Here is a 19,524-nt window from a genome sequence, read left to right on the forward strand (position 1 = left end):
CCCCCCCTCTTTACCCTGCGTGTCTCTCTCTCTCTCTCTCCCCACCGTCCCTCTCTCTTTACCCTGCGTGTCGCTCTCTTTCTCTCTCTCTCTCTCTCCCCCCACCGTCCCTCTCTCTTTACCCTGCGTGTCTCTCTCTCTCCCCCCGTCCCCCCCTTTACCCTGCGTGTCTCTCTCTCTCTCTCTCTCTCTCCCCCCCCCTTTCCCACCTCCCACCGCCCCCCCCCCTCACCCTCACCCCCCCCCTCCCCCCCCTCCACCCCCTCTCTTTACCCTGCGTCTCTCTCTCTCTCTCTCTCTCTCTCGCCATTGACGGGGACGGTAGGGGGAGAGAGACAATGTGTTGTGTGTGTGTTTCGGGAATTCTCTCCCAGGGAGTGTAAACAGACTGGTTGGACTGGTTTCACACCAGCAGCTGAAGTCATCTCCCTCCCACAGCCGAGATCACAATCCCCTCCCCTCCCCTGTCCTTCCCCTCTTCCACCACACCCAACTCAAGGAAAAGCAAACACTTTCCTGACCAAGTAAAGCTCCCTCTACACTGTCCCCATCAAACACACTCAGGGACAGGGACAGCACGGGGTTAGATACAGAGTAAAGCTCCCTCTACACTGTCCCCATCAAACACTCCCAGGACAGGGACAGCACGGGGTTAGATACAGAGTAAAGCTCCCTCTACACCGTCCCCATCAAACACTCCCAGGACAGGGACAGCACGGGGTTAGATACAGAGTAAAGCTCGCTCTACACTGTCCCCCATCAAACACACTCAGGGACAGGGACAGCACGGGGTTAGATACAGAGTAAAGCTCCCTCTACACAGTCACAGTTGAAACCTGACAATCTGGCCTTGTGTGTTTGGTTAATATAATCTGTGGAAATCAGGAATGTCCACATTTACCCATTGTTGGAATATGTTGAGGTTGTTTGACTTTGATAAGGTGAGTTCCTGTGCACAATTGAAACTGACCTTTGATAAGCAGCCGGTGATACCGAGACATAAACCACACTGCCAGCCGAGGGAGGCAGGGTGTGACAGGGTAGGCCGCACACGCAGAAACATCGACACCCTGGGGTTCTCAGCACAGGCAAACAATCCCAGGGACCGGGGTGGGGGGGGGGCCTGCTGTCTCCACAGGCAGGCAAACCCCAGAGAGGGGGGAGCAGGTCTACAGGCGGACAGGCCCGGGATGGGAGGGGGGGGGGTGCTGCGTATACAGGCAGAATAGTGGCGGCGGGGGCAGGGGGGAAAAGTGGAGACCGTGTTTCCAGGCGGACAGGCCGGGGGGATGGCGAGACTGTGTTTACAGGCAGACAGGCCGGGGTGGGGGGAGACTGTGATTACAGGCAGACAGGCCGGGGTGGGGGGAGGGGGAAGAGACTGTGTGACTGTGTTTACAGGCGGACAGGCCGTGGGGGTGGGGGTGGGGCGGGTGAAACTGTGTTTACAGGCGGACAGGCTGGGGTGGAGGGAGACTGTGTTTACAGGCAGACAGGCTGGGGTGGGGGAAGACCGTGTTTACAGGCGGACAGGCCGGGGTGGGGGAAGACTGTGTTTACAGGCGGACAGGCCGGGGTGGGGGAAGACTGTGTTTACAGGCGGACAGGCTGGTGGGGTGGGAAGACTGTGATTACAGGCGGACAGGCCGGTGGGGTGGGGGGAGACTGTGATTACAGGCGGACAGGCCGGGGTGGGGGGAGACTGTGATTACAGGCGGACAGGCCGGGGTGGGGGGAGACTGTGATTACAGGCGGACAGGCCGGGGTGGGGGGAGGGGGAAGAGACTGTGTGACTGTGTTTACAGGCGGACAGGCCGGGGGGTGGGGGTGGGGCGGGGGAAACTGTGTTTACAGGCGGACAGGCTGGGGTGGAGGGAGACTGTGTTTACAGGCGGACAGGCCGGGGTGGGGGAAGACCGTGTTTACAGGCGGACAGGCCGGGGTGGGGGAAGACTGTGTTTACAGGCGGACAGGCTGGTGGGGTGGGAAGACTGTGATTACAGGCGGACAGGCCGGTGGGGTGGGGGGAGACTGTGATTACAGGCGGACAGGCCGGGGTGGGGGGAGACTGTGATTACAGGCGGACAGGCCGGGGTGGGGGGAGGGGGAAGAGACTGTGTGACTGTGTTTACAGGCGGACAGGCCGGGGGGATGGCGAGACTGTGTTTACAGGCGGACAGGCCGGGGTGGGGGGAGACTGTGATTACAGGCGGACAGGCCGGGGTGGGGGGAGGGGGAAGAGACTGTGTGACTGTGTTTACAGGCGGACAGGCCGTGGGGGTGGGGGTGGGGCGGGGGAAACTGTGTTTACAGGCGGACAGGCTGGGGTGGAGGGAGACTGTGTTTACAGGCGGACAGGCCGGGGTGGGGGAAGACCGTGTTTACAGGCGGACAGGCCGGGGTGGGGGAAGACTGTGTTTACAGGCGGACAGGCTGGTGGGGTGGGAAGACTGTGATTACAGGCGGACAGGCCGGGGTGGGGGGAGACTGTGATTACAGGCGGACAGGCCGGGGTGGGGGGAGGGGGAAGAGACTGTGTGACTGTGTTTACAGGCGGACAGGCCGGGGGGGTGGGGGTGGGGCGGGGGAAACTGTGTTTACAGGCGGACAGGCTGGGGTGGAGGGAGACTGTGTTTACAGGCAGACAGGCCGGGGTGGAGGGAAAGACTGTGTTTACAGGCGGACAGGCCGGGGTGGAGGGAAAGACTGTGTTTACAGGCGGACAGGCTGGTGGGGTGGGAAGACTGTGATTACAGGCGGACAGGCTGGTGGGGTGGGAAGACTGTGATTACAGGCGGACAGGCTGGTGGGGTGGGAAGACTGTGATTACAGGCGGACAGGCCGGTGGGGTGGGGGGAGACTGTGATTACAGGCGGACAGGCCGGGGTGCAAGGGGTGGGGGTGGGGCGGGGGAAACTGTGTTTACAGGCGGACAGGCCGGGGTGGGGGAAGACTGTGTTTACAGGCGGACAGGCTGGTGGGGTGGGAAGACTGTGTTTACAGGCGGACAGGCTGGTGGGGTGGGAAGACTGTGATTACAGGCGGACAGGCCGGTGGGGTGGGGGGAGACTGTGATTACAGGCGGACAGGCCGGGGTGGGGGGAGACTGTGATTACAGGCGGACAGGCCGGGGTGGGGGGAGGGGGAAGAGACTGTGTGACTGTGTTTACAGGCGGACAGGCCGGGGGGGTGGGGGTGGGGCGGGGGAAACTGTGTTTACAGGCGGACAGGCTGGGGTGGAGGGAGACTGTGTTTACAGGCGGACAGGCCGGGGTGGGGGAAGACTGTGTTTACAGGTGGCCAGGTGCTGCTCAGCATCAGCTCCAGTCGGGTGTCAGATTCCTGACCTGAGCCGTATTCCCTCCCCTGCTCGGACGGTCAGTCTGATGCCCAAACGGTGAACACTCTGTACCCAGGGTCCAGGCCAACGCCCACCCCTCACTCCATCACAGGAAGCGCCCCCTCCCCAACGTCCTGCCTGTTACAGCGGAAACATCACAGACTCAGCCTCCCGGCACCCCCCTCCCTCCCTCAAACCCCCACCCACCCTGTATTCCTCTGTCCGCTCCCCCCCACCCCCCGAACCCGGTTCTGAATGGCACTACAACCTGCTTCATGACCCCCCCTCCCTCCCTCTCACCCCCCACTACCATCGAATGCTATTCCCTTGTTGAAATCCCTGTCTCATCCTTTCTCCCCCTCAAAATCTCCCTCCCTCTCTGCCCCCCTCCCCCCCTTCTCCCTCTCTGCGCCCCCCCCTTCAGTGTCCCATGTTTTGTGAATCCCCCCTCCCGATCTCAGTCAGGGAGAGGGGGTCCAGTTTGAATGTCAGTCGGTTGTATTCGGTGTGGAGTTCCTGACACTGAGTTCCTCTCTGTTAGACCGAAACCTGCCAAACTCCCTCCAGTATCACAAGCCTGTCCCAAACTTCCTCTCAGCCAGAGCCAGACAGGAGAGAGAGAGAGAGACACACACACACAGAGCCAGACAGGAGAGAGAGAGAGAGAGAGAGACACACACACAGAGCCAGACAGGAGAGAGAGAGAGAGAGAGAGACACAGAGCCAGACAGGAGAGAGAGAGAGAGACACACACACAGAGCCAGACAGGAGAGAGAGAGAGAGAGAGAGACACAGAGACAGACAGGAGAGAGAGAGAGACACACACACACACACACAGACAGACAGGAGAGAGAGAGACACACAGAGCCAGACAGGAGAGAGAGAGAGAGAGAGAGAGAGACACAGAGCCAGACAGGAGAGAGAGAGAGAGAGAGAGACACAGAGCCAGACAGGAGAGAGAGAGAGAGAGAGAGACACAGAGACAGACAGGAGAGAGAGAGAGAGAGAGAGACACAGAGACAGACAGGAGAGAGAGAGAGAGAGACACACACACACACAAAGACAGACAGTAGAGAGAGACACACACACACACACAGACAGGAAACAAAGAGAGAGGCAGAGAGAGACAGACAGAGAGAGAAAGAGGGAGAGAAAAAGAGAGACAGAGAGAGGGAGAGAGATAGAGAGACAGATTGAGGCAGGGTGGGCCACAGAGAGAGAGAGAGAGACACACACAGACGGAGAGAGGCAGAGAGAGAGAGAGAGTTTCAGTGAAACAGAAAGGCAGTTTCACTGCCTCGATTACTTCCTGTAACTCTCATTCCACACCAACACTGAAATATTCCACAGCATTTCCCTGCCAAGGGGAAACGTTGGGAGCACTCCCGACACCGCACTCCGACCCCCTCGTCCCTCTGTCTCCCCACATTACCCCCGGGAGCAGCCTGTGGTCAGACTCTCAGTCACACAGGAGGAGGTCAGATCAGGAACCGAAACTCATTATTCACATTCCCTCCTGTCCCCTCACCCATGCCTCGACACTCTCCCCTCCCCCCCATCTCTCTTCTCCCTTCCCCTCTCACTATCCATCTCTCTTTCTCTCCTCTCTGCCTGCCTCCCCCTCCCTCTCCTTCTCTCTTTCCCTCCCCAAAACCCCCCCTCTCTCTACCCCCACCCATCTCCATCTCCCTCTCCCTCTCTTCCTCTCCCCCCCTCTCCCTCTCCCTCTCTCTCTCTCTCTCTCCCCCTCTCTCTCTCCCCCTCCCCCCGCCTTTAAGAATGTAACGATGGTTACGAGGTGAGGGAGACCATTCGGCCCCTTGCACCCATTCGAGAAGGTCACGGCTGACATGACTCTTGGGTCTCCACCTCCCACCCCCCCCCCCCCCAGTTCGGGACTCTCTCTCCCATTCTCCCCCCCTCCCCCTCTTCAGAAAACACCATCGATCCCGAGAACCCCCTGAAAAGGAGTAGGCTCTTTGGCCCTACACTGACCCCACCCCACCCTTCGGCATCACCCCGTCAGGGTTCCAAGGCCTCCTGACTCAAGGTTTAACCTGTTCAGGCGTTACCATAACTCCTTGTTTATTTCAGGAATAACTCGGTTGTCATTCACCTAGCGCCTTTCTCTCTCTCGCTCTCTCTGTATTCTCCCCCTCTCCGTCACTCTATCCCCATATCCTGCCCCTCTCTGTCTGTCTCTGTGTCTCTCTCCCTCCAAATATTCTCCACCCTCCCTCCCTCTCTCTCTCTCTCTCGCTCCCCCCATTCTCCCCACCCTCTGTCTGTCTGTCTGACTCTCCCCTCCCTCTCTGTCTGTCTCTCTCTCTCCACATATCCTGCCCCCCCTCTCTCCCCCCACATATGCTCCCCCCCTCTCTCTGTCTCTCACTCTCCCCCCCACCTCCCCACTCGCTCTGACTATCTATCTCTCTCTCCACCCCTTATTCTTCCCCATTCCCCATCCTACCTCTCTTTGTCTCTCTCTCTCTCTTTTCTCTCTGTATCTTTTTCTCTCTACTCTTCTCTCTCTCTCCCTCTCTCTCTCTGGATTTTCTCTCTCTACTCTTTTCTCTCTCTCTCTCTCTCTCTCTCTGGATTTTCTCTCTCTACTCTTTTCTCTCTCTATCTTTTTCTCTCTACTCTTCTCTCTCTCTCTCTCTGGATTTTCTCTCTCTACTCTTTTCTCTCTCTCTCTTTTTCTCTCTACTCTTCTCTCTCTCTCCCTCTCTCTGGATTTTCTCTCTCTACTCTTTTCTCTCTCTCTCTCTCTCTCTCTCTGGATTTTCTCTCTCTACTCTTTTCTCTCTCTATCTTTTTCTCTCTACTCTTCTCTCTCTCTCTCTCTGGATTTTCTCTCTCTACTCTTTTCTCTCTCTCTCTTTTTCTCTCTACTCTTCTCTCTCTCTCCCTCTCTCTCTCTCTGGATTTTCTCTCTCTACTCTTTTCTCTCTCTCTCTCTCTCTCTCTCTGGATTTTCTCTCTCTACTCTTTTCTCTCTCTCTCTCTTTTTCTCTCTACTCTTCTCTCTCTCCCTCTCTCTCTCTCTGGATTTTCTCTCTCTATCTTTTTCTCTCTACTCTTCTCTCTCTCTCTCTACTCTTCTCTCTCTCTCTCTCTCTCTCTCTCCTGTTTACACCAGACGGACTCTGTTGTAATTTAACTCTGACTGAGCACAGACTTCCCCTCGTCACTACCTTACCCTCCCCTCCCCACCCCACCCCACCCCACCCCCACAGCCTCCGATCTGCTGCCGGCGATGCAGGTCGGGAGTCTGAAGGGACAGAAATCTCTCCCACCTGGACGGTCCTGACAGAGTCACTCACCTCGGTGTCCCAGCAGGAACAGGGCCAGGGCCCAGCAGCCAGCTCCAAGCCTGCCCCCAAGATGCCAACTCCTACTCGCAGCCATGTCTCTCCCTGCACTGACCCACCTTCACCTCCACCCAGGTAACCCTCCTGCCATTGGCTGCGCCAGCCCACTTCCTGCCCGCCTCCCATTGGCCGTCCCGCTCACCTGGGCCCCACCCCTGGCCCTGTCAATCAAAGGGCCGAGCTAGGAGAGTCCTCCAGGCCATTCGGCCTCACAATGGGGCTAACAAATCCAGCTAGGCCCCAATCCCACCAAACCTTTCCTCTCTGTGAACTTAAAGGCCACACCCAGCAGACCCTCCGCGTGCGAACCACCCCCTGTGTCAAATATTTGTTTCCACCCCCCCAACCATTGACATTTTTAAACCCCTCGCCTTAGAAATGTGTCTCCCCCACGGTCCCTCCCCAACCCCGGTCTTGAACTCCCTCACCCCGAGGAAATAGATGACTTCCGTTAACCCGACCGACGCCCCCCTCATGATTTTATAAACCTCTGTAAGGTCACACGCCACCCGTACCCCTCCCCCCACCCCACCACCCCCCTCCCTCCAACTCCAGGGAAACTGGTCCCAGTCTCTCTATCTCTCTCTCTCAAACGCCTCCCCCACCCCCTCCCCATTCCCGGCAACGTCCCGGTTAATCCCTTCTGGGCTCTCTCCGGAGGGCGCGAGGAGGGAACGCACCAACGTCCTTGCCAACTCATTGGCACATGGGGTTGGAGAAGGGGGCAGGGCGAAGGGACGGGGTGGGATAGCAGAGACAGGGAGGGGAGAAGGGACTGGGGATAGCAGAGACAGGGAGGAGGGAAGGGATGGGGTGGGATAGTAGAGACAGGGAGGGGGGAAGGGTCTGACCCTCCGACAGTGCGGTACACCTTCAGTACTGACCCTCCAACATTGTGGCACTCCCTCAGTACTGACCCTCCGAAAGTGCGGCGCTCCCTCAGTACTGACCCACCAACAGTGTGGCACTCCCTCAGTACTGACCCTCCGACAGTGTGGCACTCCCTCAGTACTGACCCTCCGACAGTGTGGCACTCCCTCAGTACTGACCCTCCGACAGTGCGGCGCTCCCTCAGTACTGACCCACCAACAGTGTGGCACTCCCTCAGTACTGACCCTCCGTCAGTGCGGCACTCCTTCAGCACTGACCCTCCAACAGTGTGGCCCTCCCTTAGTACTGACCCTCCGACAGTGCAGTTCTCCCTGAGTACAGACCCTCCGACAGTGCGACGCTCTCTCTGTACTGACCCTCCAACAGTGCGGAACTCCCTCAGTACTGACCCTCTGACACAGCGGCACTCCCTCAGTGCTGACCCTTCGACAGTGCGGCACACCCTCAGTACTGACCCTCCGACAGTGCGGCGCTCCCTCAGTACTGACCCTCCGACAGTGTGGCGCTCCCTCGGTCCTGACCCTCCGACAGTGCGGCGCTCCCTCAGAACTGACCCTCCGACAGTGCGGCACTCCCTCAGTACTGACCCTCCGACAGTGCGGCACTCCCTCAGCACTGACCCTCCGACAGTGCGGGGCTCCCTCAGTACTGACCCTTTGACAGTGCGGCACTCCCTCAGTACTGACCCTCTGACGGTGCAGCTGTCCCTCAGTACTGACCCTCCGACAGTGCGGCGCTCCCTCAGCACTGACTATCTGACAGAGCGGCACTCCCTCAGCACTGACCCTCCGACAGTGCGGCGCTCCCTCAGCACTGACTATCTGACAGTGCGGCACTCCCTCTGCACTGACCGTCCGACAGTGCGGCACTCCCTCAGCACTGACCCTCCGACAGTGCGGCATTTCCTCAGTACTAACTCTCTGACAGTGCGGCACTCCCTCAGTACTGACCCTCCGACAGAGCAGCGCCCCCTCAGAACTGACCATCCGACAGTGCGGTACACCCTCAGTACTGACCCTCCGACAGTGCGGCACTCCCTCAGTACTGACCATCCAACAGTGTGGCACTCCCTCAGTACTGACCCTCCGACAGTGCGGCACTCCCTCAGTACTGACCATCCAACAGTGCGGAGCTCCCTCAGTACTGACCCTCCGTCAGTGCGGCACTCGTTCAGCACTGACCCTCCGACAGTGTGGCCCTCCCTTAGTACTGACCCTCTGACACAGCGGCACTCCCTCAGTACTGACCCTCCGACATTGCGGCACTCCTTCAGTACTGACCCTCCGACAGTGCAGCACACCCTCAGTACCGACCCTCCAACAGTGCGGCGCTCCCTCAGTACTGACCCTCCGACAGTGCAGTTATCCCTCAGTACTGACCCTCCGACAGTGTGGCGCTTCTCAGTACTGACCCTCCGACAGTGCGGCACTTCCTCAGTACTGACCCTCTGACAGTGCAGCACTCCCTCAGTACTGACCGTCCGACAGAGCAGCGCTCCCTCAGAACTGACCATCCGACAGTGCGGCACTCCCTCAGTACTGACCCTCTGACACAGCGGCACTCCCTCAGTGCTGACCCTTCGACAGTGCGGCGCTCCCTCAGTACTGACCCTCTGACATTGCGGCGCTCCCTCAGTACTGACCCTCCGACAGTGCGGCGCTCCCTCAGTACTGACCCTCCGACATTGCGGAACTCCCTCAGTCCTGACCCTCCGACCGTGCGGCATTTCCTCAGTACTGACCCTCCGACAGTGTGGCACACCCTCAGTACTGTCCCTCCAACAGTGCAGCACACCCTCAGTACTGACCCTCCAACACTGCGGCACTCCCTCGGTACTGACCCTCCGACAGTGCGGTACTCCCTCAGTACTGACCCTCTGACAGTGCGGTACACCCTCAGTACTGACCCTCCAACATTGTGGCACTCCCTCAGTACTGACCGTCCGACAGAGCAGCGCTCCCTCAGAACTGACCATCCGAGAGTGAGGCACTCCCTCAGTACTGACCCTCCGACAGTGCGGTACACCCTCAGTACTGACCCTCCAACATTGTGGCACTCCCTCAGTACTGACCTTCCGACAGTGCGGAGCTCCCTCAGTACTGACCCTCCGTCAGTGCGGCACTCCTTCAGTACTGACCCTCCAACAGTGTGGCCCTCCCTCAGTACTGACCCTCCGACAGTGCGGCACTCCCTCAGTACTGACCCTCCGACAGTGTGGCACTCCCTCAGTACTGACCCTCCAACAGTGCGGCACTCCCTCAGTACTGACCCTCTGACAGTGTGGCACTCCCTCAGTACTGACCTCTGACAGTGCAGAACTCCCTCATTACTGACCCTCCGACAGTGCGGGACTCCCTCAGTACTGACCCTCCGACAGTGCGGCACTCCCTCAGTACTGATCCTCCGACAGTGCGGCACTCCCTCAGTACTGATCCTCCGACAGTGCGGTGCTCCTTCAGCACTGACCCTCCGACAGTGCAGTTCTCCCTGAGTACTCACCCTCCGACAGAGCAGCGCTCCCTCAGTACTGACCCTCCGACAGTGTGGCACTCCCTCATTACTGACCCTCCGACAGTGCGGGACTCCCTCAGTACTGACCCTCCGACAGTGCGGCACTCCCTCAGTACTGATCCTCCGACAGTGCGGTGCTCCCTCAGCACTGACCCTCCGACAGTGCGGCACTCCTTCAGTACTGACCCACCAACAGTACGGCACTCCCTCAGCACTGACCCTCCGACAGTGTGGCCCTCCCTCAGTACTGACCCTCCAACAGTGCGGTCCTGCCTCAGTACTGACCCTCTGACACAGCGGCACTCCCTCAGTGCTGACCCTTCGACAGTGCGGCATTTCCTCAGTACTAACCCTCCGACAGTGCGGCGCTCTCTCAGTACTGACCCTCTGACAGTGCGGCGCTCCCTCAGTCCTGACCCTCCGACAGTGCGGCACTCCCTCAGTACTGACCCTCCGACAGTGCGGCACTCCCTCAGTACTGACCCTCCGACAGTGTGGCGCTCCCTCGGTCCTGACCCTCCCACAGTGTGGCGCTCCCTCAGAACTGACCCTCCGACAGTGCGGCACTCCCTCAGTACTGACCCTCCGACAGTGTGGCGCTCCCTCGGTCCTGACCCTCCCACAGTGTGGCGCTCCCTCAGTACTGACCCTCCGACAGTGCGGCACTCCCTCAGTACGGACCCTCCAACAGTGTGGCGCTCCCTCGGTCCTGACCCTCCCACAGTGTGGCGCTCCCTCAGAACTGACCCTCCGACAGTGCGGCACTCCCTCAGTACTGACCCTCCGACAGTGTGGCGCTCCCTCAGTACTGACACTCCGACAGTGCGGCACTCCCTCAGTACTGACCCTCCGACAGTGCGGCTCTCCTTCAGCAATGACCCTCCAACAGTGTGGCACTCCCTCAGTACTGACCCTCCGACAGTGCGGCACTCCCTCAGTACTGACCCTCCGACAGTGCGGCACTCCCTCAGTACTGACCCTCCAACAGTGCGGAGCTCCCTCAGTACTGACCCTCCGACAGTGTGGCCCTCCCTTAGTACTGACCCTCCGACAGTGCAGTTCTCCCTGAGAACTGACCCTCCGACAGTGCGGCACTCCCTCAGTACTGACCCTCCAACAGTGCGTTGCTCCCTCAGTACTGACCCTCCGACAGAGTGGCACTCCTTCAGTACTGACCCTCCAACAGTACGGCACTCCCTCAGCACTGAACTTCCGACAGTGTGGCCCTCCCTCAGTACTGACCCTCCAACAGTGCGGTTCTCCCTCAGTGCTGACCCTCTGACGGTGCAGCACTCCCTCGGTACTGACCCTCTGTCAGTGCGGCTCACCATCAGTTCTGACCCACCGACAGTGGGGCCCTCCCTCAGTACTGACCCTCCGACATTGCGGCATTTCCTCAGTACTAACCCTCCGACAGTGCGACGCTCTCTCAGCACTGACCCTCCGACAGTGCGGCACTCCCTCAGTACTGACCCTCCGACAGTGCAGCACTCCCTCAGTACTGACCCTCCGACAGTGCGGCACTCCCTCAGCAATGACCCTCCGACATTGTGGCACTCCCTCAGTACTGACCTTCCGACAGTGCGGAACTCCTTCAGTACTGACCCTCCGACAGTGCGGCCCTCCCTCAGTACTGACCCTCCAACAGTGCGGCACTCCCTCAGTACTGACCTTCCGACACTGCGGAGCTCCCTCAGTACTGACCCTCCGACAGTGCGGCACTCCTTCAGCACTGACCCTCCGACAGTGCAGGACTCCCTCAGTACTGACCCTCCGACAGTGTGGCCCTCCCTCAGTACTGACCCTCCAACAGTACGGCACTCCCTCTGCACTGACCCTCCGACAGTGTGGCCCTCCCTCAGTACTGACCCTCCAACAGTGCGGTTCTGCCTCAGTACTGACCCTCTGACAGTGCGGCACTCCCTCAGCACTGACCCTCCGACAGTGTGGCACTCCCTCAGTGCTGACCCTCCGACAGTGCGGCACTCCCTCAGTACTGACCCTCCGACAGTGCAGCAAACCCTCAGTACTGACCCTCCAACAGTGCGGCGCTCCCTCACTACTGACCCTTCGAAGGTACGGCGCTCCCTCAGTCCTGACCCTCCGACAGTGCGGCACTCCCTCAGTACTGACCCTCCGACAGTGCGGCGCTCCCTCAGCACTGACCCACCGACAGAGCGGCGCTCCCTCAGTACTGACCCTCCGACAGTGTGACGCTCCCTCGGTCCTGACCCTCCCACAGTGTGGCGCTCCCTCAGAACTGACCCTCCGACAGTGCGGCACTCCCTCAGTACTGACCCTCCGACAGTGCGGCACTCCCTCAGTATTGACCCTCCAACAGTGCGGCATTTCCTCAGTACTGACCCTCCGACAGTGCGGCACTGCCTCAGTACTGACCCTCCGACAGTGCGGCACTCCCTCAGTATTGACCCTCCAACAGTGCGGCATTTCCTCAGTACTGACCCTCCGACAGTGCGGCACTGCCTCAGTACTGACCCTCCCACAGTGCGGCACTCCCTCAACACTGACTATCTGACTGTGCGGCACTCCCTCAGTACTGACCCTCCCACAGTGCGGCACTCCCTCAACACTAACTCTCAGACAGTGCGTCACTCTCTCTGTACTGACCCTCCGACAGTGCAGTTCTCCTTCAGTACTGACCCTCCGGCAGTGCGGCATTTCCTCAGTACTGACCCTCCGACAGTGTGGCCCTCCCTCTGTACTGACCCTCCGACAGTGCAGCGCTCCCTCAGTCCTGACCCTCCGACAGTGCGGCGCTCCCTCAGTACTGACCCTCCGACAGTGTGGCCCTCCCTCTGTACTGACCCTCCGACAGTGCAGCGCTCCCTCAGTCCTGACCCTCCGACAGTGCGTCACTCTCTCTGTACTGACCCTCCGACAGTGCAGTTCTCCTTCAGTACTGATCCTCCGACAGTGTGGCCCTCCCTCAGTACTGACCCTCCGACAGTGTGGCCCTCCCTCAGTCCTGACCCTCCGACAGTGCGGCAATCCCTCAGTACTGACCCTCCGACAGTGCGGCGCTCCCTCAGTACTGACCCTCTGACAGTGCGGCACTCCCTCGGTACTGACCCTCCGACAGTGCGGCAATCCCTCAATACTGACCCTCTGACAGTGCGGCACTCCCTCAGTACTGACCCTCCGACAGTGCGGCACTCCCTCAGTACTGACCCTCTGACGGTGCAGCACTCCCTCGGTACTGACCCTCCGACAGTGCGGCACTCCCTCAGTACTGACCCTCTGACAGTGCGGCACTCCTTCAGTACTGACCCTCCAACAGTGCGGCACTTCCTCAGCACTGACCCTCTGACACAGCGGCACTCCCTCAGTACTGACCCTTCGACAGTGTGGCACTCCCTCAGTACTGACCCTCCGACAGTGCGGAACTCCTTCAGTACTGACCCTCCGACAGTGCGGCCCTCCCTCAGTACTGACCCTCCGACAGTGCGCAACTCCCTCAGTACTGACCCTCCGACAGTGCGGCACTCCCTCAGTACTGACCCTCCGATAGTGCGGCACTCCCTCAGTACTGACCCTCCGACAGTGCGGCACTCCCTCAGCACTGACTATCTGACAATGCGGCGCTCCCTCAGTACTGACCCTCCGACAGTGCGGCGCTCCCTCAGTACTGACCCTCCGACAGTGCGGCGCTCTCTCAGTACTGACCCTCCGACAGTTCGGCACTTCCTCAGCACTAACCCTCCGACAGTGCGGCGCTCCCTCAGTACTAACCCTCCGACAGTGTGGCACTCCCTCGTACTGACCCTCCGACAGTGCGGCATTTCCTCAGTACTAACCCTCCGACAGTGTGGCCCTCCCTCAGTTCTGATCCACCGACAGTGCGGCATTCACTCAGTACTGACCCTCCGACAGTGCGGCACTCCCTCAGCACTGACCCTCCGACAGTGCGGCACTTCCTCAGTACTGACCCTCCGACAATGTGGCGCTCCCTCAGTACCGACCCTCCGACAGTGCGGCACTTCTTCAGTAGTGACCCTCCCACAGTGTGGCGCTCCCTCAGTACTGACCCTCCGACAGTGCGGCACTCCCTCAGCACTCACCCTCCGACAGTGTGGCGCTCCCTCAGTGCTGACCCTCCCACAGTGCAGCACTCCCTCAGTACGGACCCTCCGACAGTGCGGCTCTCCCTCAGCACTGACCCTCCAACAGTGCGGCACTCCCTCAGTGCTGACCCTCCCACAGTGTGGAGCTCCCTCAGTGTTGACCCTCCAACAGTGCGGCATTTCCTCAGTACCAAATCTCTAACAGTGCGGCACTCCCTCAGTGCTGACCCTCCCACAGTGCAGCACTCCCTCAGTACGGACCCTCCGACAGTGCGGCTCTCCCTCAGCACTGACCCTCCAACAGTGCGGCACTCCGTCAGTACTGACCCTCTGACAGTGCGGCACTTCTTCAGTACTGACCCTCCCATAGTGCAGCACTCCTCAGTACTGACCCTCCGACAGTGCGGCGCTCCCTCAGCACTGACCCTCTGACAGTGCGGCACTCCCTCAGTACTGACACTCTGACAGTGCGGCACTCCCTCAGTACTAACCCTCCGACAGTGTGGCACTCCCTCAGTACTGACCCTCCCACAGTGTGGCCCTCCCTCAGTTCTGATCCACCGACAGTGCGGCATTCACTCAGTACTGACCCTCCGACAGTGCGGCACTCCCTCAGCACTGACCCTCCGACAGTGCGGCACTTCCTCAGTACTGACCCTCCGACAATGTGGCGCTCCCTCAGTACCGACCCTCCGACAGTGCGGCACTTCTTCAGTACTGACCCTCCCACAGTGTGGTGCTCCCCCAGTACGGACCCTCCGACAGTGCGGCTCTCCCTCAGCACTCACCCTCCGACAGTGCGGCACTCACTCAGTGCTGACCCTCCCACAGTGCAGCACTCCCTCAGTACGGACCCTCCGACAGTGCGGCTCTCCCTCAGCACTGACCCTCCAACAGTGCGGCACTCCCTCAGTACTGACCCTCCGACAGTGCGGCTCTCCCTCAGTACTGACCCTCCCACAGTGTGGCCCTCCCTCAGTTCTGATCCACCGACAGTGCGGCATTCACTCAGTACTGACCCTCCGACAGTGCGGCACTCCCTCAGCACTGACCCTCCGACAGTGCGGCACTTCCTCAGTACTGACCCTCCGACAATGTGGCGCTCCCTCAGTACCGACCCTCCGACAGTGCGGCACTTCTTCAGTACTGACCCTCCCACAGTGTGGTGCTCCCTCAGTACTGACCCTCCGACAGTGCGGCACTCCCTCAGCACTGACGCTCCGACAGTGCGGCGCTCCCTCAGCACTGACCCTCCGACAGTGCGGCACTCCCTCAGTACTGACCCTCCGACAGTGCGGCACTCCCTCAGTACTGACCCTCCGACAGTGCGGCACTCCCTCAGCACTGACCCTCCGACAGTGCGGCGCTCCCTCAGCACTGACCCTCCGACAGTGCGGCACTCCCTCAGTACTGACACTCTGACAGTGCGGCACTCCCTCAGTACTGACCCTCCGACAGTGCAGCCCTCCCTCAGTACTGACCCTCCGACAGTGCGGCATTTCCTCAGTACTAACCCTCCGACAGTGTGGCACTCCCTCAGTACTGACCCTCCCACAGTGCGTCACTCCCTCAGTCCTGACCCTCCGACAGTGCGGCGCTCCCTCAGTACTGAGCATCCGACAGTGCTGCACACCCTCAGCACTGACCCTCCAACAGTGTGGCACTCCCTCAGTACTGACCCTCCGACAGTGCAGCGCTCCCTCACTACTGACCCTCTGACAGTGCGGCACTCCCTCAGTACTGACCCTCCCACACTGCGGCTCTCCCTCTGTCCTTACCCTCTGATAGTGCGGCACTCCCACAGTGCTGACCCTCAGACAGTGCGGCACTCCCTCAGTATTGACCCTCTGACAGTGCGGATCTTCCTCTTTACTGACCCTCTGACAGTGCAGGACTCCCTCAGCACAGACCCTCGCACAGTGCAGCTCCCGGAGAGTCAGTACTGAGGGAGCGCCTCATTGTCAGAGGGTCAGTACTGAGGGAGTGACGCACTGTCGGAGGGTCTGTACTGAGGGAGTGCCGCACTGTCGCAGGGTCAGTACTGAGGGAGAGCCGCACTGTCAGAGGGTCAGTACTGAGGGAGTCCAGCACTGTCGAAGGGTCAGTACTGAGGGAGTGCTTCTCTGTTGGAGAGTCAGTACTGAGGGAGTGCCGCACTGTTGGAGGGTCAGTGCTGAGGGAGTGCCGCACTGTCGGAGGGTCAGTACTGAGGGAGCGCCGCACTGTCGGAGGGTCAGAACTGAGGGAGTGCCGCACTGTTGGAGGGTCAGTACTGAGGGAGCACCGCACTGTTGTATGGTCAGTACTGAGGGAGCGCCGCTCTGTGGGAGGGTCAGTACTGAGGGAGTGCTGCACTGTCGGAGGGTCAGTACTGAGGGAGTGCCGCACTGTGGGACGGTCAGTACTGAGGGAGTGCTGCATTTTCGGAGGGTCAGTACTGATGGAATGCCACACTGTCGGAGTTTCAGTACTGAGGAAATGCCGCACTGTCAGAGGGTGAGTACTGAGGGAGAGCCGCATTGTTGGAGAGTTAGTGCTGTGGTAGTGCCGCACTGTGGGTGGGTCAGTACTGAGGGTGAGCCACACTGTCTGAGGGGTCAGTACTGAGGGAGTGCTGTACTATTGGAGGGTCAGTACTGAGGGAGCGCCGCACTGTCGGAGGGTCAGTAGTGAGGGAATGCCGCACTGTCGGATGGTCAGTGCTGAGGGAGTGTCGCACTGTCAGAGGGTCAGTACTGAGGGAGCGCCGCACTGTCGGAGGGACAGTACTGAGGGAGTGCCGCACTGTCGGAGGGTCAGTACTGAGGGAGCGCCGCACTGTCGGAGGGTCAGTACTGAGGTAGAGCCGCACTGTCAGAGGGTCAGTACTGAAGTAAAAAATGAACCATCATAATGAAAAGATGGCTTAATTTGTTTAACCTATTCCTTAACCACATTCCCATGACATACGTATGACTTCAAGTTCATATTAACTACTTCCCATATCTATGGAGCATTGAATTGGTATCAAACTCACCTGCACTTTACCTGTTAAATCTATCGTGACGCATCTGTGATTACATTCTCACATGGACAATTTGTAAATTAAAAGTCTGTATCATAAGACCCCAATGAAATGGTCTCATATTCTTGTCTGTAAAACGTTCCAACAATATAAGAGGATTCTGATCCGTGTACATAACAATCTCTGGCACATTATTCCTGACATAGAGTCACAGAGATTTACAGCACGGAAACAGACCCTTCGGCCCAACCCGTCCATGCCGACCAGATATCCCAACCTAATCTAGTCGCACCTGCCAGCACCCAGCCCCTATCCCCTCAAACCCTTCCCATTCATAAACCCATCCAGATGCCTCTTAAATGCTGTAATTGTACCAGCCCCCACCACTTCCTCTGGCAGCTCATTCCATACACGTACCACCCTCTGGGGGAAAAAGTTGCCCCTTCGGTCCCTTTAATATCTTTCCCCACTCCCCCTAAACCTATGCCCCTCTAGTTAATGTCCCAACTCAACAGATCCTTTTCGATTGTGGAGTATTTCCTGTGGAGTTTCTTCGAAAAGTAACCAACTGGCTGTTCAATCCCATCCTCATCTTCCTGTTGGAGGACAGCTCCAACTCCTATGTCACTCGCATCGATGGCGACTTTACAAGGTTCTGAAATGTTTTGGGGGTGGCTCAAACGGTTTTGGTGGTTCATATCGATTTCAAATGGTCAAATGCCTCCTGGCTTTGCTCTGTCCTCCGCAACTTTGTGTTCGCCCTCAGCAAATCGGGGTTAACGGTGCCACTAACAACCGCTGAAGTTGGGAACAAACTTCATATCGAATCCACTGAGTCCGAGGAATCGAAGCCCCTCTTTCTTCGAGGTGTTGATTGTGGAAATTCCTCGATGGTCTTCGTCTCTGCCTCTGGGGTCAACCTTCCGTGACCGATGTTATGACCCAATGTCACCTCAACTTTAACGAATTTGGTTTTGTTTAAGTTAATCACCAGTTTTGCCCCCCCTGTAGAGGTTCGAAGAGCCCTGCCAACTGTACCACGTAATCTTTCCAGGCCTCACTACATCGTCCAAACGGACTGCGCAGTTTGTTAACCCAGACACAACTCTGTTCATGATTCTTTGGAATGTGGTTGGTGCGTTCTTCATTCCAAAGGGCATGACTCTAAACTGATGTAGCCCATTTTGGGGTTCCAAACGCAGAAATTTCTTTCACCGTCTCTGATAAAGGTACCTGCCAGTAACCACACAGTAAGTCCAACTTGGTGATGTAACTGGCTTGTCTGGCTCTCTTGATCCAGTCCTTCGATCTCGGAATTGGATATGAGTCCGATTTTGTAATGGCGCTGACCTTCCCACAATCCATGCGTTGAGTCCCATCCAGTTTGGGAACTAAGACGATTGGCAAACTCCACGTGCTCTGGCTCGGTTCAATGATGTTCTCGTCGAGCGTGGCCTCCACCTCCATCTGGACCTGTCTGGCTTTGACAGGATTGAGTCAATAGGGGTGTTGTTTTATTGGCACAGCATTCCCTTCATCTACCTCATGTACAATAGTATTAGTCCTCCCCACCTGATTCTTACACAAGTCCTTATACTGCAGCAACAAATCTTTCAAATGCATTTTATGCTCCTGAGACGGAGAGCTTACTAACCTATCCCGTTCCTCAAGGATTACTGCATTGTTTAACATATTTTGAGGCACATCAAAATCCACATCATCTGGATTTGATTCCTCACTCTGTGGGGCAGTAACTAACACCTGTCTCCTAACTGAACCTCAACTCCTTCATCTTTCTCTTTGCTTTATGCTTCGTGCTGTGACTTATGACAGTTCTTTCTCTCTAGTATAGTACAGTTTCAGCACATTCACAAGACATACTCGATGCAGTTTTTTTTTTCCCTATCTGGTATCTTTACCAATTAGTTCACCTGACTCAACTTTTTCTCCATGTGATAGGGACCACTAAACCTGGCTTTGAAGGGATCTCCTATCACTGGTAACACGTCATCCCCCTCGGGGGAAAATGTCCGCCTCTCAGAGCTTTTGTCTGCCACCTGCACCATTCGAGACTGTGCTCTCTTGAGGCGTTAACTCACCCACTCGATTTAATCTCTCCCTCAGCTCCGATACATAATCTCGGCGTGAGATCTCTGACGTTGGTCGCGTCAATTTTTCCTTAATTCGTTTCAAAGGGCCCTCCCACTTCATGACAGAATATGAACTCAAAGGGAGTAAATGGAGTAGATTCATTTGGGGCATCCCTCATGGCGAACAATACCGATGGGATATCTTTATCATTCGGGTCATCCTGACAGTACG

At 58.1% G+C, this 19,524-nt stretch overlaps 1 protein-coding gene across 1 annotated transcript in view; it reads left to right on the forward strand.

Annotated features, from left to right (window-relative positions):
- LOC132834553 (protein turtle homolog A-like) overlaps positions 1-18,131 on the forward strand; it is an 80,758-nt gene extending 62,627 nt beyond the window's left edge. Inside the window, exons 20-21 of the mRNA XM_060853495.1 lie at positions 6,657-6,789; positions 17,969-18,131. Coding sequence (XP_060709478.1) covers positions 6,657-6,789; positions 17,969-18,131 — 296 coding nt within the window. The remainder of the gene's footprint in view (positions 1-6,656; positions 6,790-17,968) is intronic.
- Positions 18,132-19,524: the final 1,393 nt, after the last annotated feature.

This window comes from Hemiscyllium ocellatum, chromosome 40 (assembly GCF_020745735.1).
Source record: "Hemiscyllium ocellatum isolate sHemOce1 chromosome 40, sHemOce1.pat.X.cur, whole genome shotgun sequence".
NCBI lineage: Eukaryota > Metazoa > Chordata > Chondrichthyes > Orectolobiformes > Hemiscylliidae > Hemiscyllium > Hemiscyllium ocellatum.